At 36.5% G+C, this 12837-nt stretch overlaps 1 protein-coding gene across 1 annotated transcript in view; it reads left to right on the top strand.

Moving 5' to 3' along the window:
• CIB2 (calcium and integrin binding family member 2) overlaps positions 1-8379 on the top strand; it is a 40567-nt gene extending 32188 nt beyond the window's left edge. The window contains exons 3-5 of the mRNA XM_019470677.1: positions 2845-2992; positions 3091-3286; positions 7950-8379. Of these exons, the coding sequence (XP_019326222.1) occupies positions 2845-2992; positions 3091-3286; positions 7950-7971 (366 nt within the window). The 3' untranslated portion in view covers positions 7972-8379. The remainder of the gene's footprint in view (positions 1-2844; positions 2993-3090; positions 3287-7949) is intronic.
• Positions 8380-12837: the final 4458 nt, after the last annotated feature.

Below are 12837 nucleotides of genomic sequence, written 5' to 3'. Positions count from 1 at the left end.
GGCTAATTTGGGGGGCGGGGGGGGGTGTTCATTCTGAGACTCCTGAGAGATGTGACCCTGCTGCTTTTTCGAGCCTGTTGTCTTGTTATTTTCAGGAATCCCTCTTTTCTACTCAATTTCTTTTTTTATTTTTATTTGGCCTGGTTTTATCTTCATCTGAACAGTGAGCTCAGCCTTACATATTCAGCTCAGAGCACAGTGAGCTCGTTAATCTCCTACCCTTTGAAATCTGTAGGCATGCTCCCTATTGTGGAATTACTTCAGTCATCGAACCCTGCAGGAGAATTTGAATTTAGTATTGACTACCTTAATGGGCTGTTATTTGAGCCTATGGCTCTGTGGTCCCTACTTCACCTATCCATTAAAACAGCCTTATTCCTGGCCATTATCTCAGCCAGAAAGACTGGAGACATCTTGGTGTTTAGTAGTGCTAAAATCTCTGGTCATGGTTACTTTTTGAATTTTGAATCTTGATTGTCTCAGAGAATTATGCTTCCAATGTCTCTTTCTCAGATCTCACCCATCCTCAGAAGACTGACACACACATTTACATGGTTTGTCATTAGATGGATATTTGCCTTTTGGCAGACTCCAACTAATTTCTACCATGGAAGTAGTCCTGGAGCTCAAACTGCAAGACCCATTAGATGGTTGATGTATCCTGAGTGCTTTGTTCTCATTAAATAGAAACCTTCTGATAGAATCAGGTATGCCCTCTGAGGATGTGAATGGCCAGTATAGCTTCTGTGAAAAAGTATCTCAAAGTTCCAGCTGGAATGGCCACTGAAATCTGTTCTTAAATGTGCCAGGTGACATGACTTGCCAAATGTATGTACGTGTGGTATAGCCTTGATCAGTCCATGCCTTGTACCCAAATGTCTGATCATTTCTCTGTACCTGCATCCTGGAACTAGACGCTGCAAAGGGTCATCCTGTAGTGTGAATCTACACATTGACCAATCACCTGAAGAAAAAAGGAAGGCTGCTTTCCAGGAGCGGGATGTTCTTTGAAATGTCCATGTGCAGAGTCACACCTCACATTCCTCTTAGAGAAATTAAGCTTTTTGTATGTTATGCTTGTCTTTTAACAAGAACCCTTAAAACTTTTTCATTATTTTGAGGCTATAACAAAATGTATTTTAAATGTTATCTCTGTGTGGGTGACAAATTTCATTATGCTTCCAAGTTCCCCCTGTGATTTCAGTTGAACATCTTTATCTTCAGCTCTTGTTGTAAGCTGCTGCACACCATTTAACAGTTGTTGAATTTCACTTCAGAGGCAGCTGCATATTAGTGGTAAATAGCCCAAATCTTGTAAGGTACTTTATGTTCCTTTAAGATGAAGGATACTACATAAATATAAAACGTCAATCTGTCTGCTTTGTACATACTGCTTGTATTTTTTTAGTCTCCACAGGTATGCAGAAAATGTGTTCTGTGGATGCATATGTTCTGTGTGAATTACGAAGAAAGAATTCAAGTAAACTGAAAAATAGCATTTTCTGGTCATTTACCTCTCAAATATAGCTTGTTTATGAAATTTCATTTAAAATTATTGGTTTATGAATACCTGTTAGCTAAAAAACTTACAGAAAAAAAGAAATTAAATGGATGTATGTTTGAGCTCTGAGCTCTCACAATACTGCTTCTTTTAAAGCCAAATAAAATGCTGCATGCATATTAAAAATAATGAACGTGATGTGCCACCACCAAAGCTGTTTACATTTATAGGAGATCAATATGTTAATCAGTGTCTTGGCTTCAGATAAGATTTGTAGAACAGCTTTGGTGAGATGCTGCCCACAGCCCAAATGATGTTTTGTGTGTTTTATTCGTATTCAACTAAATTGAATTGATTTTCCCAGTTTTATAGACGTAGCTACAAATTCATCTTGGGTTTTTATATAGCTCTGAGAAAGATCTTGTTTTATTACTATAAAAATACTTGTTTTGGACTTCAGAGTACTAAAGCAGCTTTTCTTATGCTTGCTTGTGTGTTTATGGTTTTAGAATATTGTCTTGTTCGGAGCAGCCTTGACACAGCTGGGTTGGTGGGTGCTAGAAAAGGATCTTAGGATCATCTCCTGTGGAGATGAAATTTCATTTAAAACTCTGGAATTTGTAGTCAGTTCAACCAGGGGTTAGGCATCGATGTGTATCAGAGTGAAAATGAAAGACTTCTCTACAAGATTCTACTGGGATGTGCCTCTGCATCCTTAATAAACAGACATGGTTTGGTTGATGGTTGATTGATGGTTCCACATCAATCAGGTGTGGAATGCAGATATTTTTAAGGTGGTTTCATAAATAATATTTTTTCCTCCAACCTTCAGTCAGGTGCCACCAGAAGGCATAAAGACCCTGTTTGTTTCATTGGCTTTCCACTTTGGTCTCTCTGTTTCCTTCCCCTCCTGTCATCCCCTGTTCATGTGTGCTAGCTTCTTAATGTAGCAGCTGTAACCCTCCTGACCATGTCAGTCTGACACCCTGTCAGGAACCTGTTAGGTGCAAATGATCTTCACGCTTTTAGTACCGTTACCCTAAAATTTATAAAGCATGTGTTCCACATAGGAGAAATGAGATGAGCACCAGTTTAGAGAGAATGAATAACAATGGAGCTGAGAAAATCCGGGTGAGAAGTGGTGCTATGCAGCAGCATGTTCTGCTGACGCTTTCTGCTAAAGCATGCAAATATAAATTTTTAGATGCATTTTGGAAGAAAAAAAGTTGTCTTCAAAGAGCCAACCATGGAATTAAATACTCAAAATTATTAACAGGGAGTCTGCAAGTTTTTTCATCTTCCAAACACTAAAATATATCTATATCTATATCTGTTTTTCACAGGAGAATCCCTTCAAGGAAAGGATTGTGGAATCTTTCTCAGAAGGTGGAGAGGGGAGCCTCAGCTTCAATGATTTTGTGGATATGTTCTCTGTGCTCAGTGAAATGGCTCCCAGAGAGCTTAAAGCAATCTATGCCTTTAAGATCTATGGTACTGTATTGGGATGCTTTTGTATGCCTGCCTTTTTTTTGAAGTAAATGAGTATGAGAGTTGTTGGTGATCTTTTCTTTGGTTCTTCTATTGTTTAGATTTTAACACAGATAACTTCATTTGTAAATCAGACTTGGAAAAAACCCTCAATAAGCTGACCCGAGAAGAGTTAACAGCAGAAGAAATCACTCTAGTTTGCGAGAAAGTGATAGAAGAAGCTGACATGGATGGTGATGGGAAACTAGGATTTGCAGATTTTGAAAACATGATTTCCAAAGCACCGGACTTTCTCAGGTATTGTTTTAAGAAAAAGATAATCTCTTGGATATTTTCAGGGAGTTTTTTAGGATACCACTCTGTAGCGTAATACAAGAAATGTCAGACGTAAGTACTTTACCAGAGAGCTGACTAGAGGATGACTTCTTACCCTAACTCAGTTTACTTTTCTATAGCATAGAAAAGTTCTCTCCAGTTCTTCTCCAGTTCTCTCCTAGCTTGAAGACTAAGAGCTCAATGACTTTTAATTATCTCCTTTTTTTTTTTCCTGTTTGTGTGGTTTCTTCAGGAAAATACTTTGATCTATTATAAACTCAAATTCGTATTGTTCTGAAGCCTATAGCAAGGATCCATGCTGTATGAATAGGAATGTGTGTAAATATTGTATACGTGTTACAAATATACATGGAAACACATTGATCTTTTGTGCTGAGACGGTGAGAGCTAGAGGACATTATAGTGGTACAGTTCATGCTGCTAGCAGAAAATCAATTAAAATTATTAACTACTGCAGTCTTTCTTCGATCCACTGTTAATCAGGTTGGGGTTTTTTGTAACTATCTTGTTTATTTTTGTTGCTGAGTTTCTTCCTAATAATCTGTAGATAAACCCCAGTTATCTTAAGACACTTTTTCTTGCACGTTTCATATTTAAAGAGACCTTGTGAAAAGGACAATGACTTTTTATTTTTCCACATTAATAAAACATTCTACATAAACTTATAGTTAAGGCTGTTACTTAAGTAATACAAAGATAGACCTTCTTTTAGAAATTACAGTGAACCAGCCAGCAAAATAAGATACTCGCAGATTGGGAGGAATTCATATTTCAATCTTGAATCCACTGGCAGAGTAGGCTGAAGCTAAAACCTAGGTCTAATTTCTCCCCAAATTTCAGTGGTCTGGGTTAACTATGTCTAATAGTAAATGCTTGATAACCTGAAAAAGTTTGTTTCATAACAACTGTGTATGAACAAAGATTAAGTTTGTAGTGTTGCTCTTTGGTGATAATTGATAATAACAGATAAGTTCTAACATCTGGGAAGATAAATAATCCAACAATTATCTGGACTGCAAGGAGGTATACAGTGTGATTGTAAGTTGTTTTGGGAATGTTGGAATTAGTAAATTCTAGTTTCTGCAGACTCGTGTCTCCTGATCAGTTGGCTAATATCTGAGAAGGAGTTTAGTTTCCATTTAGTTGCTGCAGCTGAGGTGTGAAGACTGGTTCATCTGTGTAGATTTTCCGATGTCTGGAAAGGTGTGGAATTATTTTGCATCTTTCTATGAAGTGGAACACTTAGAGACTCTTTTTTACACAGCTGCCTGTTTGCAGGAAATTGGCAGAAACTTAATCATCTTTCAGTCACATGTTGAATTCTGCCAAAGGATTCAGAAGTTACTGTGGAGCATTAACAAAGCTCACAGTTAGACTGATTGAATAAACTGTATTTTCATAGGAAATAAGGCTAAACATAAGGATAGAATTAAGATAGATCAAAATTTGGACTGATAATGCTAATGGTGTTTAAGAACTTAACTCTGCAGAACACAGAACAGTTTATTTCTTTCATAAATGAAATTTCTAAGGAAAGACATTATAACAAAATGATTCTACAATGATGTATGAGGACATGATCCCTATGAACCCTGAGAAACATCAGCATCTCGAGAGGATATGCTACAAAGTCAGTGTGGATGTCTTTTATACATTAGAAACATATCAGGCATTCCTTGACTAATAAAGTGTATCAACAGAAACTCTTTTAGAACCAGATACGTATCATCATTATGGTGAGTCTCAGCTGAGTAGGTATTCTAATATTTTGTTTACATATATTTCCAGCTAAGAAAATGTTTTCTTTATACTGTTATGCATATAGAAGCTGCTGGGGTCAGGTAGAGTTTCCTTTAATCAATGAAAAGGCTGTACTGTACCTACAAATCTGGTAGAGAGCAGAGATCAAATGTGAAGAATTGAAGGCAGATCTGAAGACTCAGCAGAAGCTGTAGTTTCAGAAGTTTCTGTGCCATGACTGACTTTACTGCTGTGTTGTAGAGGCTTGCAAACTGCTGACTGAGAATTCCAAGCTGAGGATGCTGTGCAATCCAGTCATTTCCTGAGAAAGTAGCACAGAGGAATATTTGCCACTGTAGCTATTGGAATGACTGTCATAATTATTTTTCTTTTGCAAGTTTGTGATGTTTTGGGAAGCTGAGGAAATTGGTGGAAAGACCTGAGTGCTGGGCAAGAAGATGAGTAAAAAGCGGGATGAAGTGAAAAGTACAGAGCTTGTTATAGATTAGGTAAAGAGAAAATAGAGAGGGAGGGATCACTAACAATACTGGTGATCTCAAAGGACCAGGCTACCGAGTATTGGAAGACTGATCATCCAGTTGCTCAGTTTAAAAATATATATTTTGATCCACGTCTGTGACATGGTGAACTCGTGTTATCAAGATGTCTCCTTGATGTTCAAGGCAGCGATGTGTATATGTAAGGCAGATTTTTTCCATCCCTGGCTTCAAGGGAAATGGAAACTTCCCTCTCCTTTCAGGTCCAGGAGATTAGCTGGGTCACATATATTGTCCTGGTATGAGCTAAAGTTCATCCATTGTACATTGGCTGATTTTCTTTATCTCATCACTCGTTTCTCAAACCTTTACTCCATGACCCTGTGTAGGTTTAATCTCCTACAGACAGCCTTTGCAAGCTTTGTACTGCTGTCAAGCAAATGAAGATGCAGTAAAGTCTGTTGCTTGATTTGCACTGCTGTGGTTGAGGAATTTTTTTAAGACTAGAAGAAAACACTGCTAATTGTTGACCAGGGAAGAAGATATATACCTTTTTGGCTGTTATCCTGGAAGCTTGAGTAAGCTGTAAATGATAATGACACTTGCTAGTTCAGAAAATTTGATCCCAGTAGGTTTATTTCACTCAAAATTGCTATCATTAAGAAGCTGCTTGTAGTTTAATGGAAGTATTAGCACTCTGAACTGGCACTAGCTAAGTGTTCTGTTCTACAAGACTGGTTACGTTTTCCACAGGAAATTATTTTATAAATCATCCTGGAAGTTTAAGCTTATTTGAATGCCTGAAGGTGAAACATACTATAACAATTTGAAATGTAGTTTGAGAAGAATATGGCATTAGTAACACCTGGGAGCTGCCAGAACTAGACAGAGAAACAACAGATTAAACAAAAAAATGTCACTGGAAATGCAGTATTTCTGACACCTTTGTGGGCCTTTACCCATATAACAGTTGATGTCCTGACTCCAGTCCTACCTAAGGCTGAAGTAACAGACGCTCTCTTATAGGAAATGTGTACCTGTCCCAAAATGCAGATTATCTAGTTCTTAAGGACTAAAATTAGAGCTAGTGACAAATTGGCAAGAGATGCTTAGCAAGAAAACAGTGGAAGGGAATAATTTTGTCCGTATTTTTCACAGAATGTTTCAGCTGCTTCTTAGTAAAAAGCTTAATCTCCAAAGGCCAAAAGACACTCTGATAGGAATACAAAAAATTTCCAATAAATAGATTTCCAATTAAGTGGATTTGGATGGATTTTTTTTTTTTAAGGAGTCATGCCTAGAATGTTTTCACATACAATGCTGTGGATTTTTTAGTTCCTAGATATTACCTATGTGGGACTTAAATTTTCAAGAGTTTGGATTAATGTGGAGCTCTAGACGTATCTTGAGTTGTCAAGAAGATGTTTATAATTCTTTTTTTCTAAAACCTTAGTGCTGGTAAGCTCTTTGCATCACCGTATGCTTTCTTTCACAATACTTAGGCTAGTATGCCAGACTGCTATACATCATATCTTTCCATGTCACCCAGATTGAATAAATTCCTAGATACGAAGTTCCTAGGGACCATGGTGAACATAAAACTTGATCTCCTCGAAATACATACCACAGAGCTTCCTTCAGTGAATTCCTGATTCAAATCAAATAGCTGTGATTAAGTTAGAGCATTCTTTTGTAAAACAAAATCCAAAACCTGTACATCCAGAACTCTTCAGCCTTTCAAATACTCCAAACCTTTAAAGTTTTCTTTCGTTGTAGGCATCAAAATTATAGTATTTACATACAAAAATACATAATAATCCCTTCTGATTTCAGTCAAGAAAGAAAGATACGTTTTATGCTGTTGTGACATTGAACAGAGATTGCTACCTAGAGAAAGTGAGCTTTCAGCATACCCTCTTTAAATTGTCTTTTACTGTCTTGCTAAGATGCTCGGGAGTTTTTCTGAAAACTGATGGCAGTAGTAAGGCATGCTGCTTGCCTGTATCGTAGTGCAAATAGAAAGAAGGTAACAATCAGGATCTCTTGGTCCTAGCAAGAGAAACAACACATTTATCTGCCTAATTTGACTTGTTTAGGAACCCACATGCTGTGCCATAGGAAAAGTGCAATTGGGAAACATTTAGCTCTGCTGTATATCCAATAAATAGGTCAACTTATATTTGGCTTAATCCAGTGCTGGGCTTGCCCCCCTGAGCTAACATTTTCAGAAGACGGAAATTTCTCCCAGAATGTTTAAATCTTCCTGAGAGCATGAGAGAAGAGATTCAGATTCATTACACAGCACCTTCCTTTTTGTACTTTAAGGAAAATGTTGTGCGTAATGACAAATGTGTTTGTATCTCTTCATCTTTTTCTTTCCTTTGCAGTACTTTCCACATAAGAATCTGAAGATGTTTCTGTGAGCCAGTTATCAGAAATGACTTGCCAGTCCAGCCTTTCTGAATCTCAGGCACTTTGGGGGCTTTTGTCCTCTAATTATGGCTTCTTAGAACTCAGCAGAAAGTACTGAAATAATTCTCGTCCACAAAGAGACAGAAGCATCATGTGATCTACAGGATATTTGGAACAGTCACATTTTTATCTTCACTGCTGGCCAAGCACTCTGGCAAAGATGGTTGGTTGTTGGGTTGTGGTTTTTCTTTTTCTTCTTTTTTTCTTTTTTTAAACAGGCAGAATCGGAATATTATTAAAGGTATTTCCACATAGTTTTTATATTTATGAATATTTAATACTGCTCTTAAAAGCGCAAAAAAAAAAAAAAGAGAAGATTGACAGAAAGATTAGCTTTGGTGACTTTTCCAAGAGTATTTGAAAGAAAGCATGGGCCTTAAATAATGAGATGCCTCTATCACTGTGCTGTACAGCTGGGGATCTTGCATGGAAATTATCCTGGGTGAAAGAACTGCAGTCAAGATCAAGCTCCCAGTGTTGAAGACAACCACATCCCAGGTTTGCCTTTCAGTCACTGAAATGGCAGTTGCTGGGTTTGGTGCTTACCTTCAACCAATATTTTATGGATTGTCATGTCCTTATGAAACTTGAAATATTTGCCTTTTGTATATGATAACTGCATACATGATTAATTTCTTCCCAAGATAAATGTTAAACCTATGTCCTTATTCTCAAAGGGGGTCTTGCATTTTACTCATTCTATGGGCTGATAATGTTGAATGGAAGAATATAATAATCTGTAACTCATGAAGAAGTTAAAGAAGCACAGAACTACTACTAAGGACGTGAAAAGACATTTTCTTTCTAAACCAGCTATGCAATCTTTCCCATAAAATGCATGAATGCAGCTCTATCTTTCTCTTCCCTCTCCAGCTGGAAATCAGTTAGATTTCTTTTTTTTTTTAATTCCAGTATTGTTTAGGTACTGGGGCCTGAAGACAATCATATGTGTACTACTGTTCTAACAGTCAATAGAAGGGCTCTGTCACTTACATGGCTTCTGTATCAAAGTCATCACAATTAAAACTTTTGACGCATTCTGTTGTGCTTTGAGAATTTTTGGGCTAAGCACATACTAATTTCCTTTCCGGTAATTATTGCAATTACTGTAAAGTTAAATCTTTCAAGGAATGAAGTGTGTTATTCTTGTTGAAGAAGTTGTTAAAGTAGAGAAATGAATCTTTTTACCACTTCTGTGGGGATGCTGATGCTTATCTACCTCGGAACCTCTTATGTATGGTGAGCTTGCAAGGTAGCTTGCTGTTCAAATTTACACAGTATGCATCAAGAAGAAATACTTATCTAGAAGTATGGTTGTACATTAAAAGTGTCAATGGAAATTTTGGATATTCAAGGTATACAGGACAGACGTGCCTAAGACAGCATAGTGAAAATGAATCTTGTATGTTAGTAATAAGATTTATTTTAAAAATATTTTTAGAATGATCATATTCAGTGATGTTTATAGCATTTTAATACTTCCTCCTACTGGCTTCTGTTTAGAAAAAGGAAGTAGAGCCTGAATTCCCTTTGATTTACTTACTTACCCAAGTTAAAATTAGCATAAATCAATCCTGATATTCAGTTCTGATTGAGTAAGAAGAGATTCAAGCCTCAATCTTTTTCATTTTGAGCAGATAAAGTTAGATGTATCGGTTGATTCAAACAATTTGCAAGACGTTGGCATTAAGAGAGATTATGTTAAAATTACTTCCTATTCATTGAAATGTCAGCCTGATAGTTTTTTATTTCTTTCAAGACACATGTTTAATCTTTAAATCCTCGTGAGATGTGTTTTTTCTGTCACGATTAGTATGTATTGTAAAATACCCGGTTGCAAGATTCTGGATCAGATGATTCAGACAAAGAGGATCTGGTGCTGATGACATAGCTCAGTTCCCTTTGACATCAGTGTTCTTTTTCTATGTTCTAAAATTTCTATTAGCTAAGATTCTTTCCTTCCTGACACTGTGTGTCATTCCACAATCAGATCATCCTCCCCACTTAAAGGAAGACCTCAGTTGCCTTGGAATGTGCTGTGTGTTGTTTCCCTATGTCCTCCCTGACCCGAATGTCACAAAGCAGTTGAAGAGACGCTTGGGCTTGCAGTCAGATGTTTAACCCTGGAGTCATCCATCTGAGCTGAGAAACAAAGACAGACATCAGGAGCACCCTGTGAAGGAGTACTCCTGTCCGCAGTCAAAGGAGGAGGATTGCAGAATACTGCAGATACAAATGTATGCAGTTGTCCTAACTCCCTTTATTTCTTTGACTTATGTTCATCTCCTGTAACAAAAACACGAGCAACATAGTATGTTCCTCGAGTTTCAGAGAGATATGTACTCTAAATGCTTTTGGAGCAAAATAATCCAACCTAGTAGTAGGTAAGTTGTTGGACCACCTGATGGCAAAGATAAGGGGTAGATTTCTAAAGCAGCTTTGTATTTGCAGTTTCTTAGTTGTCTGTAGTTGGATGTCTTACCACTGAAACTTTTGTTATGGCAAGAGTGTTGAGTGAATAGGAGTGCAGCATGATGCATTGCGAATATAAATAATGTTATGAGGTAAAAAACCAGCTGTATTTCTGCAATAGCCTCATGGGCAAAATCTTATGAATTCACTCGCAAGTGTTTCTTCAACCAGGCTTACTTATTCAAAAGGAACTCTCAGGCAATTTAGAAAGAAGCTGAAACAGTAAAAGAGATTTAGATTTAAAACAGTTTTGGATTTGTCCTTAAAAGCAAGAGAACATACATTTCGTATTGCAAAAAAGGCCTTAAATATGAATGGGCATTTCTATGTTTGCCTTCAAAAATGGACAAAGAAAAAGGAAAACGTACCTAAAGCCTCTATTAAAATAGCTGAATGTGTGTGTTATCTCTAGTTTATATACACTCAAAGCATCTTAAGGACAAAAAGGAGCTAGTGGAAGTGAATAAAACAGTGTGAAAAAGCAAATAATAAACTAAAGTGCATTAATAAATAACTTGGTTATTATTTAATAAAACAGTGTGAAAAAGCAAATAATAACCAAGTTATTTATTAACGCACTTTAGTTTATCATTGTTTTAAGGGAATACCATAAGCCGAGATTTATAACAGTCTGCAGGCCAAAATCTGATCTTCATTACTTCCATATTAATCTTTAGTAACTCTGCTGACTTCAGTGGAATTAACTCATATGTCTGTAATTGGATCTGTGTTGAGGAAAGCAGTTGGTTTTTTGCTGCAGTTCTTTGTGCTCTCTCATGCCCTTTTAATGTAATCGTAAAATGCTGAATGTTCTTTTGTTAGTCGATAACCACATGCTCCTCTTTGTCAACAGACTCAGTGTTGGAATCTCTTGCAATTTCTCGCAATCGCATAGAAACAGTCTCCTTTTTCCCCCACGGCTAATTTTTGTCTCCTTGTACATGTTAGAGGCACTTCTGATGCAACATCACAAGGTGGCACCATAACATCATAGCATGTCGTGACTTCATTTAACTGTTTATCCTGTATTTCAGGGAAAGTTACTAGATAGAATCTATGATACCACAAACAAAAAGATGAAAACTGTGGTTAATTACTGATTTTAAAACTGTAGATAACTACACAGAAAGTTTCACATTTGATCAAATTCATGAAGTTAAATCTTACAAGGGGCAAAACTAAATACTTTTGAAACAGGTACATGAAAACTTAATGATTTTATAGAATAATTTCTGTACATGAGAATTTTTTTCTTGATACACACACTAGTTGGATTATGACCCAATATAATGACGGTACTCCTTTACAGTATTTTCAACTCTGTCTGAAATGCAGATATTTTAATTTTCCATAAAATCACTCATTTCCTTCTGTGTGATGTTCGTCTCAGTAATATCTGATATTGATCAGTATAATGGGTTAATTTTTTTCCCTTTCATGAGTTAATATGCTTTTAATTCCATCTGTTCAGTTTTGCTATCTTTCAGTATCATTGGATATTCTTTTCATTATTTTCATTATGCAATAGTAGTGCCTTATGGGTTTTTGTTAGTAAAAATTATTATTTCATATCATGTGTCATGTGTTCTCTGGAAATATGGTGGCCACAACTGTTGCGGGTAGTAGCAAGCCATTGATTTATAGGAAGCTTTCTGTATTTTCTGTCTTATCCTTTATAAGTTATGCTAGCTTGTTTGCCTTGGAACAGCGACAAACATTAAGTCGAAGTCTTTATAGGTGGTCTGTGGTATTTATATCTTTTTCTTGGTATGAGAAAACACAAGAATGGATTAATTCAACTTTTATTATTTTAGATGTGCATTATCTGATGCATTGAAGTTTATCTACCATAATGCTTTCTGTTAACAAGTTTTATATTTGATCGCTGTGAAACATCTCCGTCTCAGATGACCCATGTATTTCCTCTTCAATGGGGCTTAGGCATATGCCTAACGTTCAACATGTGGCAAATGTACTGTTCTGAGTAGAAGTGTTTCTTGGAATTAAGGTCAAACTGAGGTAAGGCACCATATATGACATTATCTCTCTTCTTACAGAGGTGGAATCTGTTCCAGTGCTGCTTGTTTTTTTAAGAGAACAGCATATTACTAAAAATGTTTTTTATTAAAATTCCTGATAATTGAAATGTACATTAAAAATTAAACAGGGATTTTGCTGCAGAAACTATAAAACCTCATATTCTAGAGACCTGAATAGATTCAGTTTATATTCTGAAATAACAGAATATAAAGTAAGTTAGAGACGGAGTTTTTGGTAACAATACATTTGTGGAGTGGGAAATACTACACTTGTCAGCTCAGGATGCATAAT

Source organism: Aptenodytes forsteri, unplaced genomic scaffold (assembly GCF_000699145.1).
Source record: "Aptenodytes forsteri isolate BGI_AS27 unplaced genomic scaffold, ASM69914v1 Scaffold239, whole genome shotgun sequence".
NCBI classification, from domain to species: Eukaryota; Metazoa; Chordata; class Aves; order Sphenisciformes; family Spheniscidae; genus Aptenodytes; species Aptenodytes forsteri.
The sequence above is the reverse complement of the archived record's forward strand: the minus strand, read 5'-3'. Positions and strand labels throughout refer to the sequence as shown.